This window comes from Microcaecilia unicolor, chromosome 11, assembly GCF_901765095.1.
Source record: "Microcaecilia unicolor chromosome 11, aMicUni1.1, whole genome shotgun sequence".
NCBI lineage: Eukaryota > Metazoa > Chordata > Amphibia > Gymnophiona > Siphonopidae > Microcaecilia > Microcaecilia unicolor.
In genome coordinates, this window is record NC_044041.1 from 109,024,536 (window position 1) to 109,046,755 (window position 22,220).

Genomic DNA, 22,220 nt, shown 5'->3' on the forward strand with positions numbered 1-22,220 from the left:
ACGGCTTCCTGAGGGAAAAGTCCATAGACCATTATTAAATTGGACTTGGGGAAAATCTGCTATTTCTGGGATAAGCAGCATCTAAACAGGTGCAACCTGGATCATCCCTCACTGACAAGTGCATAGTTTTCTCCACCAATTGCTCTGACCTCCTAAAATACACCTGAGCTACATAGCCTTCCTAGACAGCTGCCTGCAGGGCTAATGCAGACTTCAAATGCTGCTTCAAAAGATACTCCAACCTGCGGTCCTGGGGATCTTTGAACACTGCACCCCGCCCCCGAAAAAAACCTGGATAATATTCATCACAGCTGAAATCACTGAATCTTCCAGATTGCTGAGACGCTACTGGGTAAAGCCTAGCCATAGATTATTTAACACAAAAACTGGCATCTGGAATATCTCATTCTACAGAAATATCATATGTCACTTGAAGGATAGGGAACAGGGGTGTAACTACCATTGAGCATGCTTGGCAAAGTGGCAAGGGCCACCTGTAGCTAAACACTCCCTCTCATTACATCTAGATCGGCATTTTTGCAGTTCCTCACTCATCCACCTGCCGGTCCTCCAAAGGTTGCAACGGTGCACAGCAGAAAGAGAAACCTTGGATCATGGAGGGAAACAGAGAAAGAAGAGATGCTAGACCATTGAGAAGAAAGGGAGGTCAGGGTTAGGAAGTGCAGAAGGTAGGGAAGAGGAGATAAAGAGGACATAGGGAAGAACAAGGATACAACAAAGAGATGTTGGGCATGTATGGAGCATAGAAACAGGCATACAGAGGGATGATGCTGGATACAAGGGGAGGGATAGTGATAAGGGGGGATGCTGGCAAGAGTAAGATGGAGACACAGAGAAGAGATACTGAACATGGGGGGGAATAGGGATAGGGACACAGAGGGGAGACATTGGACAGGATGGATAGGGATGAAAGAAAAAATTGGATAATAAACACACAGAGCAAAGAAATGTCAAAAGGATAGGAGACCCTGGAGAGAATAGAGAAAAAAGTAGGAGACACGGGGACCAAAACAATGATCAAATCACAAAGGTAGAAAAAAGTATATTTTGTTTCTCAGCTGATATCTTGGATTTCAATTTCTATATAGGTGTGGAATGCGTTTTCTTTTTGCAGGGTTTACTGGAGCTCTGAAAGGGCTCTAAGTTTATTTAGATCTTGATATATCTCTCAAGAGTGAACTTTCTGAGTGGTTTACAATTAATAAATATTAAATATGGAAAGAAACTACAAACATTTGACAAGAAAGAAATAGCCAAGTATAGAGAGTGTAGAGTTATAAAATTATTAAATGAGAAAAAACGCAAAGACAAAACCTTCAGCAGTGGTTTGTGCCCTACCCCTCAAGAGGGGCGAAGGTAGGAGTGTTTAAAACAGGGAAAATGCTATAAATCAGTGGTGTCCAACCTCAGTCCTCAAGCTCCACAATCCAGTCAGGTTTTTAGGATTTCCCCAATGAATATGCATGAGATCCATTTGTATGCACTACCTCCATTATAAGCACTACCTTGGGAGACCTGGAGGGGCATTTTCGAAAGAATCATCTAAGTCAGAATTTGGACGTTTTACAAAGTCGTCCAAACTCCGAAGCGGGGAGAAGTTCATTTTGAAGATGGACATCCATCTTTTGTGTTTGAAAATACCATGGACATCCTTGGATCTAGATGTTTTGCGATTTGGGCATCTTTGATTTTCAGCCATTTTCAAAAAAAACCATCCAAGTCTAAAATGTCCAAATTCAAGCCATGTGGGTGTGGGAGGAGCCAGCATTTTTAGTAGACTGGTGTTCCTACAGCAATCGGGCACCCTAGGGGGCACTGCAGTGGTCTTTATAAAATGCTTCCAGGTACACAGCTCCCTTACCTTGTGTGCTGAGCCCCCCAAACCCCACTACCCCCAACTGTACACCACTACCATAGCTCTTACGGGTGAAGGGGGCACCTATATGTGGGTACAGTGGGTTTCTGGTGGGTTTTGGAGGGCTCATAGTTTCCTGCACAAGTATAACAGGTAGTGGGGGTATGGGACTGGGTCCACCTGTCTGAAGTCCACTAAACTACTCCAGAAACCTGCATGCTGCTGTCATGGACCTGAATAAGACATCTGAGGTTGGCATTGAGGCTGGCAATTAATGTTCTTCAACACACTTTTTGGGGGTGGGAGGGAGTTAGTGACCACTGGGGGAGTAAGGGGAGGTCATCCCTGATTCCCTCCAGTGATCATTTGGTCATTTGCAGCCACCAGACATCACCGCAGAGACCCAGGCAAAGGTATCAGCCTGCCTATCCGACATTGCTGCCTGGATGTCCAACCGCCACCTGAAACTGAACATGTCCAAGACCGAGCTCATCGTCTTTCCACCAAAACCCACGTCTTCTCTTCCTCCATTTTCTATCTCAATTGATAACACCCTCATCCTCCCCGTCTCATCTGCCCGCAACCTCGGAGTCATCTTTGACTCCTCCCTGTCCTCTGCCCCAATTTGACTGCCCCTATCCGTTCACTTGTCTCTTAGATTGTAAGCTCCTTGAGCAGGGACCGTCCCTCTATGTTAAATTGTACAGCGCTGCGTAACCCTAGTAGCGCTTTAGAAATGTTAAGTAGTAGTAGTAGTACATTTTTGTGCCTTATTCGTAAGACAAACAGGTCCAGCTCAAAACGTTGAAGTTTTAGTGCTGGACTTTTTTGCTTTGTTCCATTATGGTTCAAAGATGTCCAAGTCTTAGGAACGCCCAGGTCCCACCTTAAACACTGTAGACCAGCAAGGTGAAATACAAAGGGAAATATCCCTACAACATGCCTCCGATACGCCCCCTTGAGATTTGGAAGTCCTTCTGATGGACTTCTGAGAAAGACGTCCAAAATGCGGTTTCGATTATACCGATTTGGACGTTTCTGTGAGATGGACATCCAAATGCCGATTTATGTCACTTTTTGGAAGTCCATCTCTTTCAAAAATGAGCCCAATAGTGTTATACGGGAAATTTCTGTCTGAGGTCCATTCAGTCCTAGCTATGCCACTGATAGGGAATACCTTGGAAGGCTTTCTCATACCAACCAAAAGGATGTCCTGGGAACCAGAACTAGAACTGGGTTTATTCATCAAAATCTTTGATGGAAAAGCCTGAGAAATTAAAGTAGCCAAGTGCTCCTTACCAATAATATAGACCACAGAGAGATCCTTTTTCTGTGGAAATTTATTTCGCTCAGAGAGGATTCTTCCTGTAGTCCAAACTGCTGCTATGCCAAATTTAAATCTAACTTCTCCTGTGCTCCAGGGTCAGGGACTACAGAAAGCCTATCACCCTAATGTTCTACCCTTTCCAACCTGGGCTGCTTAACAGCTACATTAGGAGACAATGCAGGGACATTAGGTAAATCAAAAGAAGTAGAGGGTAAATCTGCCATACAAAAGGTTCTGTGCAACGAGAGAATAATTTCAGGCAAGAAATATTTGAACAAAACCTAAGTCTTGTAACCTACTCATAAGAGAAGGGTCAATCACTGCCAGCAGGGAGGGAGACAACTGAGGAAGCTCGTCTCTGGCAGCAAGCATCATAAGCACTGGAAACATGGCAGTAGTTCCTGCCAAAATTGGGTCTGCTGCTGCTTGAGCCACATTAACTGCTGGCTGTGCTTCGCCAGAGGAACCAGACCATTGCTCATCTGATGGTCCTGTGGCACTGAGAGAAAAGGAAATCATAACTTTTTGCTCACACTGTTGGCATTTTTCCACTTCTGCAGTAGATAACCTTCACAGTCCACAAACAAATCAGTACCTGTTTTTACCCTACAGTGCTACCATAGTGAAAACACACCAGCAACCCTGCACAAAGGCTAGTCTGACAAAGAAAAAACAACAGAGTAAAAAACAAAAGCCATTCCAAAGCAGCTTTCTCTCTTTTTGTTTTCTTTAAAAAAAAAAAAAAAAATGGGTAAATAAAGACCAAAGAAGCACTAATACAGGCAATTGCTAGTCTGTCTGTTAAGCAGTAATTAAGTTTGGGCACTCAAGGTTTTTCCCCCAAGAGAAAGGTCCACGGCGCAAGAAAAACCTAACCCTGTAACAAAGCAAACAAACAAACAAACAGAAAAAAGGGTTAGTCGGGGACAGGGGGAAGGGACCTGGTACGCCCAGGTGTTACATCCCTAAAATGTATTTCTTTATTGATAAAGACAGAACCCCCTCCCCCCAGGCTTCTGCTGCTGCCCTTTTCTTTTTTTAATAACTTACCAAGGAAATGAAAATAAAGTCCTACCAGACCACCAGAGGTTGCATGGGAAGCTTACCACCTGCTGGAGACTCAGAAATACCAACTGGTCAGGGGGTAACACAGGGTTTTTAAGTGATGACATCACGGCTCAGTAGTTCTACTGATAGGAAAGCACACACCCAAGCTTCTGGACTGGTCTTATGGGATGATAAGGAAACTACATTTTTTTTTGGGGGGGGGGGTACCCTTTGCTGATAATAGATGTCATTAAGAGTGTGCCCTCTTTGGAAAGTGTGCACTATTTTCAAAGAGGATGCACTCTTTCCTGATAGTGTGCACTTGCGTGCACTATCAATAAAGACTGTGTAATCTTTCCAAAGAAGTACACCCTCTTTATAAATTGTGCACACTACCTCCAAAGAGGGAACAGTCTTAATAATATTGCTTCTGTAATGACCAAGAAAGAATCAATTTTGTGTCCTTGGCAGCAAAATGCTAACCTGGTTTCCAGAAACTAGACAGTCATCTAGATTTGAGTTCCATCTTTTCTCATCCCCTTACCCCAAACCACCATGGTGATAGAGATAACATTGTACAGCACATAAAAAGTGGAGTATCATAACATGTAGTGGAATTCTAGTGTTTGTGCTATATTATATTGTGTGTGTGTGTGTGTGTGTTGCCTGTGAGGAAAGAAGGAAGGAAGGGAGAAAGAGCTGGCCTTTTTGGGAATAACCATAATGAATATGTATGAGATATCTCATACATATTCATTATGCTTATTCTCAAAAAAACCAGCTTTCTCCCTTCCTCCATATTAGTATATATATATATATATATATATATATATATATATATATATATATATATATATATGCAAATGAATATGCTAATATGCCCCACCCCCTCCTTTGCCCCCCCCCCCCAATGAAACAGTCAAACTACGCCCATGATTTGGAAGCAGATACAGCTAGCTAGCTAAAAAATTTATTAGACCCTGCTTGGGACATAACATAGAAGGATCTAGATCAGGGGTTCTCAACCCAGTCCTCAGAAAACACCTAGCTGGTCATGTTTTCAGGATTTCTACTTCTATTTTATACAAATCTATCTAATGCATATTCATTGGAAAGGAGGGACAGGGGAGATATGATACAGATGATTAAATATTTGAGAGGTATTAGTATACAAACAGCTCTGATGGAGAAGACATGAACTGAGGTTGCAGGGTGGCAGGCATAGGACTAACGTTAGTAAATACATTTTCATGGAGAGGGTGGTGAATGCTTGGAATTCCCTCCAAAGGGAGTGGTGGGGTCAAAAACCAATGAAATTCCAAAATGCATAAAATAAACACAGAAGATATAAGAAGAGGATGAAATCAAAGCAAAACTTAAATAACATTCACCTTTAAACAAGGGATAGAGGAGAGTAATCTGCATGGAGCAGCAGATTCAATTCTGGCCACCATGTTGAGCAGACTGGATGGACCATACAGGTTTTTATCTGCCATCAGTTACTTGTTAGTATGTTTACTATGATTAGGTGTGTCCCAAGGACTGGGTTGAGAACCCTTGATCTAGATAAACTACAGTCGTAGATCATCCTCCTTAGTCAAGTATGTAGTCATAGAGAGGCACTGTGAAGTTGAAAAGGCCCAAGGAAGGTAGCTGCTAGATGTCTTGGGGTCCTAGACTAGAGCTTGGGTGGGACAGATGTGGAGGGAGGGAGTTCAATGTCATAGACCTCCTGCAGTGTACTGAAGATGGTAGTAAAAGGTTCATCAATAAAAGACAAGAAGCTAGGCCCCTCAGTGATTCAGGCACTGGCTCATATTAATATGTTGGATTATATTGTAATATATTAGAAATATCCAGTGATTCAGTTCCATGCCTGATCTAGGTTCTCAGGATGAAAGTGGAACAATGGCTATGTCAGGTGTATTCAAGTTCAACTGTAACACAGTTATGGAGCTTAAAGCTTGTATATACTTTTTGATTGCAGCTTCCCTCTTATTGAGGTCCTTTTCATAGGATGGGGAAGCACAAGAGGTCAGACTGGTGTCCGGAGATGAGTGGGGCGAAAGAGAGAGTGGGTAATTGAGGGCTAAACTGTCTTAACTTAGATCATGAACCTCCAGGAACTCCAAGAACTTTAATTGTTCTCTAGAATTCTCTCCTGGGTAACCACAGAAAACAGAACTTCAAGAAGAGCTGTCGCACATACTCTTGGACCAGCATGCATGCCTTCCCCTAGGATTAAAAATGCAGCACAACATAAGCCCCTCACTCCAATCATTCGGTCTTCCTGAAACTCCTGTTCTGATAGGTAAGGGGAAGGTTTATGCGACATAATATAACTGTCATTTTAGTTCAGTTAAATCCATAGCAGTAAATGTCAGCAATTAAACTGAAGGTGAGACCTTCTCACTGGCTAACTCCCAACAATTGTGACTAGCCTTCCCACCTTTAGCATGTTTTGCACCCTTCCCCTGGTGGGTGCAAAATGTACTAGGGGTCTTGCTGGCTAGCTTACAACAGCAAGATATTCTTTTAGAGGCCAGAAAACAATTTTGGGCCTAATTTACACGATAAAAGGTTAGCAAGTAAGAAAATACATCTTGGTTGGATTGTGCCAGGATGATCTTTCCAGTTCGGGCTGTTAGAAGGGGTTGGTAATAAAGGGGTACCTTAGTTAGCCTGAATTTGATTTTTCAGCACAAAAATTTTAATGTTTGCAAAATCAACTTAACATGCATTAACCTATGAATTAACATATGTCATCGATTTGCATACATTGAAAAGTTCTAACACATATTAAAGAATTTTTATTAAATTGAATGTGTGAAACAAACTAAAAAGCGCCTCAAAATTGAAAATTCTGAGAATTAACTGAAATATTTTTGGTTGTGCACATTCCTAATAGATAAGCAGGGCAACTCTTTGGAGTGAGTCAACAGGCACATGAGTTCAAAAGGAATTGGGACACTGAAAGCAACCTTTGGCCAGTGGCTGTCCTGCTTCCAGTGAATACATTTCTAAAGCTTTGTGTGTTGACTTTGCATTGCTTTATCCAGCAACTACCTTGCTTCCAATCAGTACACTTCTAAAGCTTTATTTGTTGGTTTTAGTGTGGAATCTCAGGAGGCTATGAAACCATTGGAAGGACAAAAAAAAAAAAGATGTCCTTTCAAGAACCCACAGGTCCTTTTCCTTAGATGTGGTTATAGGGCTGCAAGGAAATTTTTATATCTGGAAGATAGTGTGGGTTGGCAATTTCTACAAGAGAGGACACAACAACTTATTAGGTGGAGACTGGATTACTATCAATTAGGGTCAATTAGCAGAGCTTAGTCACTGGAAATTTTGGAATTGAAAACAATATAAAAGTAACACCTTAGGATTTGATCAGATGTTAAAGATTCCCATAAAGAACCATGAATCATCTTGGTTCAGTCTGTAGAATAAAAATATTAGTTTCCCAATCCCTCCCTTCTTGCAAACATTTAAAACAGTCTTTAAGGACTAGCACAAGTAAGCCATAAACTGAATATCCCAGATAACATGCTGGTCAGATATAATGAAAAAATAAAGATTCATTCAAACCTGGAGGCGCTGTGGCCTTTCCCACCTATTGCTTGGTAGGGCATTTCTTGCACTGAGGATGCAGAAAGCTACTGCAGGCCTAATCATATGGTTATCAAAAGTTGTGCATGGTCAGCAATGCAGAGAGGGGTTGACTGCAGGTGTTAACCCACGCAGAATACATGTTTGCACATTGCATTAAATGTTGACATGTGGTTACCATGAAAATGTTTTTACCAGGTCTGGAGCTGTGTACAAAAGTTTGCGGAGAGAATTTCATACTAATTTTTCAGATTTATCTGCTGGTTTTATCTCTCTATGCAACCTGAATGAATCCCTGCAAGATTCTAAGGCAGTCAGGTTACAGACATGTGTGCAAGCCTGAACAAAACCAAAAGTGAAAACATACATTGGCAGTTGTTCTTCTGCACCTAAATATGAGCTTCACAAAATTTGCTTGCACAACTGTGGAATGACCTCCCTAGCTCTTATATCAGATATTTTCTATCAGAAATTTAAATCTCATTTTAAAACATTTCAATTTAGTTTATGGGTCAGCAAGTTCATAACCTCAAGTTAGGATTCAGTGAGCAATCTCTTGTCTCCTCCCCCCCAACCCCTTTGCCCTTTCTCTCCCTTTTAGCTTTTAGGGTTGGATGATATTATTTAGGGTGGTGATATTATGTGATTGTAAACGGTAATGAAAGGTACTTGGTCTAAATATAGGAGCCAACTTTTTATAATGATTGTGGGTGCTAAACCCATCATAAATTACCTTAGACAATATGAAGGCAATTGTTCAATATTGTAGGTGTTCAAGCACCCACAGCATCCAAAAGCTGACACCTATGAGTTTATGTTTTATTTTTTTAATTTTTCCAGTGATACAGGTTTCCTCTGAGTATGTGTATAGTTTTTATGTGTACTCATAGTGAGGAGTAGAAAAAACAGGAAACAACAGGGAACTTCATACTCTGATTTGAAAGAACATTGAATTTGTAAACTGATTTAGGATTTCTTGATGTACTGTACACCATACAATGTGGTAGTATTGTATTACTGTGTCAATCTCACTTTGATCATTCCTTATGAAAAGGCATGTAATACATGAACTAGATTGGATTGGACTGGGTAATGTGGAAGTAATAGCTAAAACAATGCTTTACTCATGGAACTAGACTTTTGCAAAATTGCCTGTTCCATGTGTAGGTAAATTTATGTGTGTTTTTAGCTTGTAATAGTACAAGTTTACCCACAATGAAAAGAAGTGTTCATGGGACTGGGGATGAGGAAGGATTTGCATTTACATACACATTTTTGCACTTTCAAAACTATGTGCATAATTTTAGGGATGTGCAGGCCAAAAATTTTAGCTTTGTATTGTTATATTTGTACCCTGTGCTTTCCCACTTATGGCAGGCTCAATGGAGGGTTAAGTGACTTGTCAAGAGTCACAAGGAGCTGTCTGTGCCTGAAGTGGGAATTGAACTCAGTTCCTCAGGACCAAAGTCCACCACCCTAACCACTAGGCCACTCCTCCACTCCCCACTACAGCAGAAATATTGTGGCAGTATGTCTTTTCAAAATACTGTGCACTCTTTTGGAAAAGTGCTAGCTTATAGGGAGAAAGGGTCTTGATATACCATATTTCTGTTGTAAAAATACACATAAATCAAAGTGGTTTACATATTATATACAGGTACTTATTTTGTACCTGGGGCAATAGAGAGTTAAGTGATTTGCCCATTCACAAGGAGCTGTAGTGGGAATTGAACCCACTTTGCCAGGATCAAAACCCAATGCATTAACCACTAGGCTACTCCCCCACTCTAGTTTAATAAATCAGATGTGAAGGTTTGGACCAAATGAAAATGTTTGTGAACAGAATTCAGATAATATCATCTAACTTTATAACTATACTAACTACAGTTTTGCATAGTGATTCCATTGCACAGAATTGATGGATCTGAATAACAGAATAAAAAGGAGTGATAGAGGAGATACACCAGTGGTCATTTTCACCTCCTTTCCTTGTCTTACTTGTTCCCAAGAGTATAGTTTAGGTGGAGTGGAAGTAGGGGTGTTTATTATAATATACATGTGTATACATGTAGAGTGCATGCACACATTTACACCTTCAGAGCACATGTACATTTCTGCATCAGCATTTGAGAGCTCTTCTATTGGTTATAGGCTATGAAAGGGAGCAACGGCAGCTGGTACAGTTTTTCTATTGATCAATTAATTATATCTCTAATTCCCCAACATAAACTAAAGTTTAAAAAGTCAAAGACTGAAGATGAAGTGTTTTAATTGGTATGCCAAATTTTCCATTAAGATCCCACAAAATTCTTGGCTAGCCCAGTGGTTCAGTGACACTGCTGTGCACTGTCTTGTGAAAGATCCCTGATGCAATTCCTATTAGTGTGTTCATGACAGAGAAAACATTTATAGGGGTCTGTTGGTCTTCAATTCCCCAGGCTGGCAGAAGCAGAAGATGCACTCACAGCCCCTGAGTGAGAGAAAGATGAACAGGAAGTCGTGATTATTGCACAAGATTCAGGATGTTTGTTTGATGTGTTATAGAAGACCTCCATGGTGCCTAGCCTCTGTCTCAGGACTATCTCTGCAATGACCACACTAGTTAGGTTGGGGTTTGAGAGGGCCAGTCCAAGAGCACTGGGCACCCTAGGTAAATCTTTGGCTTTATTCTGTTCCCCTAATTAACTTTCAGACCCCTAATCTGCCCCCAACAAGACATATTGTGTGTGTCAAAAGTCATTTACCCAGGTAAATGAGCTATTTGAAAACTGCTTACCCTTCATGCAAGTAAAAGTAACACACAGAACACAGATGATGGCAGATAAAGATCTGCAGGGTCCATCCACTCTTCCCAACAAGATAGCCAGAGTCATGTCCACCACTCTGTGTGGGGCCCAGCTACCCATGCTTGAACACTGGTTGTCAATCATATAGGCAGCCAAACATAATATAATCTTGGTTATAACTATATATCATCCCCAAGTGTTGCTGACAGAATTCAATTTACCAGCCAAAATTTCTTCCCTTTCCCCCCACCTCGAGATGTACAGTACACTCACTCACAGCACATGGCACTGGAGTTGCTGAAGCTTCATCTGTCTTTTGCTAAATACTTTTTATTATAAAAAAAAGATCTAATATCTTAGGTCTCATCCAGTTTTTTGTTTGAGAGAAAAAAAGACTGCAAGAGAGGGTGTGAAAGACTAAGCAACAGAGCAACGTGAACAATTAATTAAATTAATCATCTACCACCTAAAATATGTCAAATCCTTTATTTTAAAAGGTGGTATTTTATAATCTTTTCCAGGCCAGTCAAGTGAATATCTCCATCCCAGCCAAGAGAAAATAGATTTCAAGAACCATCCTGCAGGTATGTAGGTTCTAGGGACACCCATGCTTTCCCATTACCTGAACATGAGACTGCTTTTTTATAGGCATGTCCAAGGAATTGTTCACTCTATCATTATACTAACCTGAGATTGTCCCCTATCTGGTTGCATCCCAGGGATGTGAGCACTTTACCATTAACTAAGACTGAGATTATCATCTCTCTTTGTGCATCTGAGACATGTAAATGCTCTACTATTTTCCTAATTGAAGATCATCTCTTGTTTATATATGACCTATGGGTATAAGTGCTTTACCTGTCTTCTCACTTATGGGTCATTGGTACTGGTACAACTGAAGCCTTAACTTCAAAACCAACTGACAGAAAACATAGCTGCTCTTCTCCTATTATATCTCTCTGAACACCCAGCATTCCTCTGGCTTTGGTCAGTGTATTATCATGATGTTTCCCTATAACATTTGTCTAAAGAAAAATATATTTTCCATGATTTCAAAATGCAAGTAATTTGAAAAACACAAAATATTTGACAGATAACTAGAACTTATTTTTATTTAGTTCTTCAGGAGGTACTAATATTCAATGTTTGCGTGCAATTCTGGTCACCGCATCTAAAAAAAAAGTTTATAGCTGAATTAGAAAGCATACAGAGAAGAACAACCCAGCGGCGTACCAAGGGTGGGGCGGTGGGGGTGGTCCGCCCTGGGTGCACGCCGCTGAGGGGTGCAGAGAGCAGCCACGCACCTGTCGGCTCTGCTGGTTCCCTGCTCCCTCTGCCCCGGAACAGGTTACTTCCTGTTCCGGGGCAGAGGGAGCAGGGAGCCAGCAGAGCCGAGAGCTGAGCGGCTGCTCCCAGCAGCCAAGAATGCACCCAGGGGAGGGGGTTGATGCGCCGGGGGGGGGGGGGGGGGGGGGTTCTGCACCGGGGGAGGGGGGAAGGCGCATCGGTGATCTGCCCCGGGTGGCAGCCGACCTAGGATCATCACTGGAACAACCACAGTAATAAAGGGAATGGAATGACTCCCCTATGAGGAATGGCTAAAGGGGTTGCTTTCTTCAGCTTAGATAAGAGATGGATGAGGGGTGATATGATAGAGGTCTACAGTAGATGATCATCTGGTGATCACTAGGTGATGTGGTTCAATATTAAGACATACATAGAGAGAGTTTTTTCATAAGTGAAGGTCCTAGACTTCAAAAGAACTAACTTTGTCAAGATGGGAGAATACCTCAAGGAGTTGTTAGCTAGATGGAGGAAGTAGAAGATCAGTGGGCAAAACTGGCAGGAGCTATTTTAAAGGCGCAAACCTTTTTGTTAGGAAAGTAAATAAAAGTGAGAGGAAAAGACCACTTGATTCTCCAAAGTAGTAGCTGAAAAGATAAGGGGAAAGAGGTTAGTCCTCATAAATTACAAGAAATTACAGAAAGAGGAAGACAGATAACAATACCTGGAAAAGCTAAGAGTGTCACAACTGTGGCCGTGTTCCCTCTTTGACTCACCTTATTTCTGATGGTCAGCTTTTGAGCTGGCTACTGTCTGCATTGTTGTTTCTTTCCTGTGTGTTTCAAGCCTCACTTTGGTGTTCAGTGTGTTTCCTGCCTCTATCCTGTAGGGTTTCCACTTCCTGCATGTTTCAAGCCTCACTTTGGTGTTCAGTGTATTTCCTGCCTCTGTCCTGTTTATAAGGAAACTAGCAGTTGAGCCCGTAAAAACGGGCTGGTATTGGGGTTTTCCTTCCCCCTCCCTCCCCCCCTTCACCCGGCCCGGGCCCTCTCTTCGTTATTCAACTTACAGCAGCGGCAAAACAGCAGCAAGCAGCAGCTCCCGTTGGCCTTCCTTCACTGCCTGTGCCTCACCCTCGTGTGACGTCACGTCGGCGAGGGCGGGGCACAGGCAGGGAAGGAAGGCCGACGGGAGCTGAAGCTGAGCTGCTTGCTGCTGTTTCGGCACTGCTGTAAGTTGAATAACGAAGAGAGGGCCCGGGCCGGGTGAAGGGGGGGCGGGTGGCGACTCCGGGGGGGGGGGGGGGGGGCGGTAGCGGCTACCTTGGGGGGGAGCGGTAGCGACGTCAGCGGTTCCCTCCCTCCCTCGCAGTTTCCCTCTCTGTCCCGCCCCCCTCCCCCTGTCATCACGTATTGACGTGGGGGCGGGGCAGAGAAGGTCTCTACTGCGCATTTGCGGTGAGTACGGTCACTCGCCGTTTATATGTTTGATGGTGGACTTTCATTCGGGGCCTTTGCAATGCCAAAGGTCTCCAGGTTAGTCCGTGTGCAGTGAAGCACTTCTGCCTTGTTCATAGTCTGTGTGCCTGTGGGCACTTCTGTCTTGATTTCTTGTTGCTTTGTTTATTGTCTGTGTGCCTGTGGGCACTTCTGTCTTGATTTCTTGTTGCCTTGTTCATAGTCTGTGTGCCTGTGGGCACTTCTGTCTTGATTTCTTGTTGCTTTGTTCATAGCCTGTGTGCCCGTGGGCACTTCTGTCTTGATTCCTTGTTTCGGGTGCCTGTTTGCACTTCTGCTTCTGTTCTTCTCAGTCTGTTTGTGTGCTAGGTTCAGCCTTCAGCCATAGTTCTGTTGTTTGTCTGTGTGGGTCAGCTTTGTATCCTGCTTGTGTCTGCTCTGTTTCTTTTCAGCTCCAGTTCCCTTCCTGTTTGTGTCTGCCCTGTTTGCTTTCAGCTTCCATTCCAGCCTAGACTGTTCCAGTATCCTGAATCCTGTTCCTGCCAAGCTTGTTTGAAAATCCTGAATCCTGCATGAGTATCCTGAATCCTGTTCCTGCCAAGCTTGTTTGAGAATCCTGAATCCTGTTCCAGTCAAGCCAAGTCCATTCCTGCATCCGGTTCCTGCCTAGCCAAGTCTGTTCCAGCATCCAGTTCCAGAATCCAGCTCCATCCTTGCTTGTTAGTCCAGTCCTGGTTGGGGGGTTTGCCTCCTGCTGCCGCTAGACAACAGTAGGCCAAGGGCTCACCTTGTTCCAGAGTCCATGACTGTTTGTTTTGAGCCTGAGACTGTGACAAAGAGAAGCTGGTAAAGTAGTCAAAAATGCAAAAAAAACAAAAAAAACACAGCCAGTAAGGTAAAGCGGGGTAACGTCACATTTTTAGATATGTAACTGATAGGAGTAAGTGCAAAAATGAGGCTGAAGGGTGAAGGACAGCAATTCTTAGAAGCTGATAAGGATAAAATGGAATTGCTTAATGTGAATATTTCTGTTCTGTGTTCACAGATAAAGGGCCAGAAATAGGACTGCAGAAGCAAATGCTAATAGGAGTGGATGCATGGTAGACCTTGACCGATTTCAGAAGACTGTGTTCTTGAGGAGCTAGATAAACTAAAAGTAGACAAAACAATGGGGCCGGATGGGATACATCCGAAGGTACTGAAGGAACTCAAAGAAGAGCTGGTGGCTCCAATGTATGTCCTTTTTTAAATGCTTCTTTAGAGTCTGGCGTAGTCCCAGATGACTGGAGAAGGGCAGAAGTGATTCCTCTCCATAAGTAAGGAAGAGGTTAGGATCTACAGGATAGTTAGTCTGACCTCTGTGGTAAGTAAATTAATGGAAACACTTCTAAAACAGAGGATAATGAGGTTTCTGGAATCAAATGGATTGCAGTACCCAAGGCAGCATGGTTTTACAAGGGGTAGGCCTTATCAGACAAATCTGATTAATTTCTTTGACTGAGTGACCAAACAGTCAGATTTAGGGGGGAGCACTAGATGTGGTGTACTTAGATTTTAGCAATGCCTTTGCCACGGTTCTGCACAGGCAATTTATAAATAACATTATCAATAGAAATCAAACAAAATAAAACATGGAAAAGAAAATAAGATGATACCTTTTTTATTGGACATAACTTAATACATTTCTTGATTAGCTTTCGAAGGTTGCCCTTCTTCGTCAGATCGGAAATAAGCAAATGTGCTAGCTGACAGTGTATATAAGTGAAAACATTCAAGCATTACTATGACAGTCTGACAGGATGGGAGGATGGGGGTGGGTCGGAGGTATGCATGGGGACATCAAAGCATCTCATTGATATTCTAACAGGATGGGTGTGGATAGGTGAGGGGTGGGGTGATCAACAGAGACATACAGCTTTATGGTTTATAATGGGTTATGAACCCCAGATCCTTGTTAAATCCTTTCTGTTGGGTGTTAAATATTCAATCATTCTGACTTCAAAGGTCTTACGTTCTTGTATGGTTTTAAAGTTACCTTTCAGTATTCTCACTGTGAAATCACTGGTACAGTGTCCTGGTTCTGTGAAGTGCTGTCCCACCGGGGTGGGGGCCCTACTGGCTGTATTGTTCATGTGATGTCTATGTAAATTGAATCTTGTCTTAAGCATCTGGCCTGTTTCTCCAATATAGCATCCTTCGTTACATTTTTTACACTGAATGATATATACCACATTCAGTGTAAAAAATGTAACGAAGGATGGGACAGCACTTCACAGAACCAGGACACTGTACCAGTGATTTCACAGTGAGAATACTGAAAGGTAACTTTAAAACCATACAAGAACGTAAGACCTTTGAAGTCAGAATGATTGAATATTTTAACACCCAACAGAAAGGACTTAACAAGGATCTGGGGTTCCTAACCCATTATAAACCATAAAGCTGTATGTCTCTGTTGATCACCCCACCCCTCACCTATCCACACCCATCCTGTTAGAATATCAATGAGATGCTTTGATGTCCCCATGCATACCTCCGACCCACCCCCATCCTCCCACCCTGTCAGACTGTCATAGTAATGCTTGAATGTTTTCACTTATATACACTGTCAGCTAGCACATTTGCTTATTTCTGATCTGACGAAGAAGGGCAACCTTCGAAAGCTAATCAAGAAATGTATTAAGTTATGTCCAATAAAAAAAGGTATCATCTTATTTTCTTTTCCATGTTTTATTTTGTTTGATTTCTATTGATAACCTTAAGAGTGGACTAACACGGCTACCACACTCCTCTAAATAACATTAGAAACTAGTTAAGTGGGAGACAAAGGACAGTGGTAAATGGAGCTCACTCTGAGGAAAAGAATGTTACCGGTGGTGTTCCTCAGGGTTTGGTCCTTGATTCAGCTCTTTATATCATCTTTGTGAGTGATATTGCTAAAGAGCTGTCTGGTAAGGTTTTTCTCTTTGCAGATGAATCCAAACCCTGTAATAGGGTAGACACCCTAGTGTGGATAGCATGAGGAGAGATCTACTGAAGCTTGAAGAGTAGGCCAGAAGTTGGCAGCTAAAATTTAATGCTAAAAATGCAGGGTCTTATATGTGGGCTGCAAAAACCTGAGGGAGTGGTACAATATGGGGGTGAAGTACTGGACATGAAACAATAGCAGGACTTGGGGGTGATCATATTTGATTATCTTAAGGTAACAGTGAAAGCTTAGGGAGAGGAATGGCTACTAGGAAAAAGGAGGTGATAGTGCCTTTTATAAGTCTCTGGTGAGTCCCCATTTAGAGTACTGTATATAATTCTGTAAATCACACCTTCAAAAAGATATAAACAGTATGGAGTTTGTTTAGATGGTGGCTACTAAAATGGCCAGTGGTCTTCATCAGAAAGCATACGGAGACAGACTTAAAGATCTCAATATGTATTCTTTGGAAGAAAGATGGGAGAGAAGAGATATGATAGAGACATTTAAATATATCCATAGCACAAATGCACAGGAGGTAAGTCTTTCTACTGAAAGGAAACTCTGAAATGATAGGGCAAAGGATGAAGTTAAAAGGGGATAGACTTAGAAAGTCCTTATGGAATGGCCTCCCAATGGAGGTTGTGGAGAACACTGTATCTGAATTCAAGAAAGAGTGGGACAAGCATGCAGGATATCGAAGGGTTAGGAGGAGAGATTAGATGTTGGGGATTGGCAGACTAGATAGGCCATATGGCCTTTTTCTGCTGTCATTTTCTATATTTCTATATTAAAATAATGAATAGAGTGGTATATGTAAATTGCTTGTTTCTTTTCAAAAGTACAAGTAAAAGGACTACAGGACACACATATAACTAAGTAGTACATTTAGAACAAATTGGAGAAAAAAAATTTCTTCACTCAGTATATAATTAAGCTCTGGAATTCATTGCCAGAGCATGTGGTAATAGCAGTTAGCAGCAGGGTTTGGACCAGTTCCTGGAAGAAAAGTCCATAAACCATTATTAAGTTGGACTTGGGGAAAATCCACTGCTTATTCTTATGATAAACAGCTTTTACTCTTTTGAGATCTTGCTTGGTACTTGTGAACTTGAATGGCCACTGTTGGAAACAAGATATTGGGCTTGATGGATCTTCAGTCTGTCCTCGTATAGCAATGTTTATGTACTTACATAAAAACAGGGCTTTTTTTGCGGGGGTACTGATGCTGCCTAGATGCTGCCACTGGGCTACTGGGCTGGCCCTGTTCCTAAATGACAGTAGTCATGTGTGTTTGACACCCTCTTCCAAAATTCTGTTAGTTTCAAAATCATATGAGGTGGCTAATATTTACCCAAGGATATCACAGAAGCAGTTCTAAATCTGAAGAAAGACTTTTAGTAGTCACTGAGTATGGTGGTGCTCAAACCAGTCCTTTGGTGCCCCAGTCAACTGGATTTTCAGCTTCTCTCTAAAGAATCTGCATGTGATCGATATGCATGCATCGGAGCCAGTAGTTGCTGCATATTCTTTATGGATATTCTATAAAACTCGACTGGAAGGGGAGACAGGGGAACTGTTTCAAGACCACTGACTGAGGAGATGGACAGACATGCTGTACAGGACACGAGTTCAGGTTCAAATATTTCCCAGATTTTCAGTTTCACTGTGTAATATCCTCTCTATAGGTCTTTCTTATGTGAACCCCATACTTGTTCTGTTCATTCTACTGTAGCCACAGCCTTACCTGACCATGACGTAAATTAAAATGAACTGCAATAGCTGAATTAACAATTACAATAACTGCTTGTGATCAGAGGCAGCTGGTGCTAAGATAGATCATGCTACTAAAATATCCACCTTTCATAATGGAAGGACTAGCTCTCTGCAGAGCAACACAAGATATTTATCTTTCTTCCCTTTCTTGGGATAACAGTAATGAGTACTTCTTGAATTATTGTGCACACTACTGGCAGATGGAGAGGGGGAAGAATAGAGAATCAGACAGAAGATCCTTTGTCACTGTGTCCATTCCCTCAAGTGCAACTAATTCAGTCCCTATATCTACAGCTGGTGGGGAGGAGAGGGTCCCCTGGAAGGCATAAGTCCAGCCCCTCAGCTGCTTCTAGCTCAGGTGCTCAAGCATTGACTGTGAAGGTAGAGCTAAGCTGCAGTTTAGGAAGGAGCAAATGACGCAGGCAATGCAACTGCCAGCTGTGAGGAGCCGAGCCCATGCCCCTACGGCCCGTGAGCTACTATTAACTAAACAGTAATAAGATGGTGAGGTGCAGGACAGAGGGCAATAGACAGAGCAGGATTAACACTTTGGTGGGCCCCCTTACTTGATTTTGAGTGCAGCCTGATGACTGGAGGACAATGCAGAGGATGGGAAAAACAGACAGACCTCTGCTAGCAGCAGTGGCTCTGGTCTCTTTCTGTCCTCTCTCCTCCTCCTCCCCCCCCCCCATTCTTTCTGCCAGTAAGCTGCCTTACCAAGACAGAAATGTGTTTTAGGAGATACTGAATCAGCCTGTTTGAGAGGGCCGTAAGCAAGTTCCTAGCTTACCTATGCCTTAAGTCCTGTCCTCACAGTAGAAGACAGAATGAGATAGAAGACGGTGATACCACCCTATTGCACCATTTATTTCACTGTCCACCAGCTGCCACTGCTATGATTAAAGATGCATTGTACCCATTGGTTAGTAGAAAAACAACAACAAAAACCCAATGGCTTCCTCTTGTGATTTGATGGTTAAAGGTGAGCATCTTCATGGGTCCCAGACATCCATGCAATGAAAATAGTGTTTAGATTCTCACAGACTTATCAGCTGCCTCAATATCTAAAAATAATTTTAGCAGTATCCATGTTATTTATGCACTAAAATACTTTTATTTCTCATGACAAAGGCCTTCAAATGGCTCCCTGTGGGTGTTTTTTTGATCCAAGAATATACCGCATAGAATGGGCACCAGATGATTTTCCTCAATCTCCGGTCTTCAAAGTCATGGGTGGACCAGGCATGCCACAGAATGCTAATGTTCCAGATGCCCAAAGATTCATGAAGACTCCTGGACAACCTGTCTCCTACTCATCTTTTCAAACAGCTCCAGGCAATTCCCAGCATGTGCTGTCCACTTTTAGTCACGAGAGCCCTCCTCTTGTGACTGAGCAAATTCATTTTGCCCCAACTTCACTTCATGATGCTCAGGGTATGAAGATTCTGAATTTACAGAAACAAGGTGTAATGCTGACAAAGGAAATCAAGGTACCTCAGCTTGTTATAACAATACCTGGCTTAAAACATGATGGACATGTTCTCTCAACCAATGTATACCATAATCTTAATGAGAGGTTGCATCAAGACTCCATTCATCAGGCTAACCTTGATTTGAACCACCAATCCCAAGAGCTCCAGAAAGATGAGAGCTACCAAGATAAAGGAAGAGTACAAATAAATAATGACACAACATCTAAAATTGTTCTTAACACTCAGGCCCCTACAGTATGCAGTGGTCCACTGAGCAACCCAACCAGTGGCCCACAAGATAACACAGAGCAGAATGACCTGTTGAAGGACAATAATATTCAACTAGAAGTATGCCAGACTCTTGATGTACAAACTTCTCTTGGTTTGCCCGAAGAAGTTCTACTGGAAGATGCTATGAAGATGTTTGACTGCATTCCAGGTGGTAGAGATATGGGAAATTTCAGAAATCATTCCAACAGTGTCCTTCAGTTCAAAGGAGGCAAAGATGACCAAGGACTAGAAATGAGCAGATCAGTGATGGGCAACTCATCACCATGTAAAGGTCCATTATGTGATATAAATTCACTTAATCTGCCAGGTGAGCTTCTTTCTCCTGACTACTCTAGCCCTGACATTTCAGAGACAGTTTCTGGTGTGGATTATTTCTATGATTTCTTAGAATCCAATGAGGACCTTAACTGGGAGGAGAGAATGACTGTCCAACCCTCAACAAGCACCTTAGGGAACGAATTTGCAAGCCAGCTGCTACCAGGGAAGCAGATACCAGGTACCATTTCAGTCAAGACTGGTCAGCTTCCACTAAACATCCTGAAGAAAAGGTCAGCACCTGGGAACAGTCAGACCTGCATCCGGGAACAACTGGAAATCTGATAATAGCAACCACAGAAATAAGATGGGTAAAAATGAGTTTCAGTTAATTGTTATTCAAAAGAACACAATTTTGCTAAATGATCAAATAATAAAACTTTACTACAATTTTTTAAAATCTAATTCTTTGCATGGATACTTTCCTTAGTGATTCCAACAGTTTTGTGCCATATAATGATTTTTGGAAAGACTGGTTTTCTGAAATCTAGTCCAGTGTATTCCGCTTGAGTAAAATAAAAAAAAATATTCTAATGCTTTGGGAAGGATTAGGAAATGAGATCTAGACCAAAATCTCAAGGTGACTCAGAATAAGGTGGGTAATGATAATTTTTGTCTAATGAGTGCTGAGACCAACTGAAAAAAGAATGTGAAAGAAAGGGAAAGAGAAGGAATGATGGATGTATAAATAAGAAACAAGCTCAATTAGGAGAAATAACAGATCACCAAAAACACATAATATATTTAGAACTGAGCTATTTTGTTTAACCTGCTCACAACTTTACACTTTAACTCTAGAAACAGAGAAAATGATGGCAAAGACCTACCCAGTCTGCCCATCCATACCATCCACACTGTACTCCTCTTTCTTAGTGATTCTATACCATCCACTATCTTAGCGATCCCATGTGTTTATCCCATGCCTTCCTGAATGTGTATACAACCTATGTCTCCACCATCTTCACCAGGAGACTGTTGCATGCATCCACCACCCTTTCCATAAAGAAGTATTTCCCTAGATTACTTCTGAGTCTATCTCATCTCATTTCATCTTCATCCCATGCCCCCTCATTCCTCAGCTTCCTTTCAGTTGAAAGAGACCTACCTCCTGTGCATTTATGCCATGCAGGTATTTAAATGTTTCTATCTTCTCTCTCCCACCTTTCTTCCAAAGTATACATATTGAAATCCGCAAACTCCTTCACTCTCTTCAGGGAGAAGTAATTTATGTTGGCACCTGTGATCAGACTAACTAGCCTGTAGTTCCCAACTTCTTTTGTGGAGAGGGACCACATCCACTTTTCTCGAGTCCACCAGGATCACTCTCAACTCTAAAGAAGCACTGAAAAAGTCAGACAGTGGAGCACCAAAACTTCCCTAAGTTCCTTTAGTACCCTCGGATGCATCCCATCTGGTCCTATAGTTTTGTCTACCTTCAGTTTAGCAAGCTCTTCAAGAACACAGTCTTCTGAAATCAGTCAAGGACTTCCATACTTTGATTTCTAATTTAGTTTGTCAAGTTTCAGGTTTATTTGGGACTTGCTATCCCGCCCATCAAATGAAATGTCTAGGCAGCTTACAATCTAAAATGATAGAGAAGGGGGAGGACGAGATATGACTAAGAGGGTACAGGGAGTAGAACTACAATATTGATAGGATAGAGAAGGTGATAAAGTGGGTAATCTAGTAGGATCACCTTGTGTTCGTAAATTTAGAGGGGTTGAGGCATATCGAGAGTTATGCATAGGCATCTAGAAAGAGGAAAGTTTTAAGTTTGGATTTGAAATTCTGGTCTGGTGGCAGAGGGACTGTGGTAGTTTATTCCAGTGTTCTGGGCCTTGAACAGAGAAAATCGCTTTTCTGATTTGTGAAAGATTTCTCAAAATGATGGTACAACTAGTTGATTTTGAAATGATGATCTTAGAGTTCTTTGGGTGGAATAGGGAGTCAGTATGTAAAACTTACCTTTCCAGCAAGCCCCCATACCTTTCTCATTTACTAACAGTATGAAT

The 22,220-nt window shown here is 42.0% G+C and overlaps 1 protein-coding gene across 1 annotated transcript; it reads left to right on the forward strand.

Annotated features, from left to right (window-relative positions):
* Positions 1–6,497: 6,497 nt before the first annotated feature.
* On the forward strand, positions 6,498–20,514 carry PRR22 (proline rich 22). Its single transcript, XM_030219759.1, has 3 exons — positions 6,498–6,561; positions 11,167–11,229; positions 19,262–20,514. The coding sequence occupies exons 1-3, from the start codon at positions 6,498–6,500 to the stop codon at positions 20,491–20,493; spliced, it is 1,359 nt and encodes a 452-aa protein (XP_030075619.1). The 3' UTR covers positions 20,494–20,514.
* Positions 20,515–22,220: the final 1,706 nt, after the last annotated feature.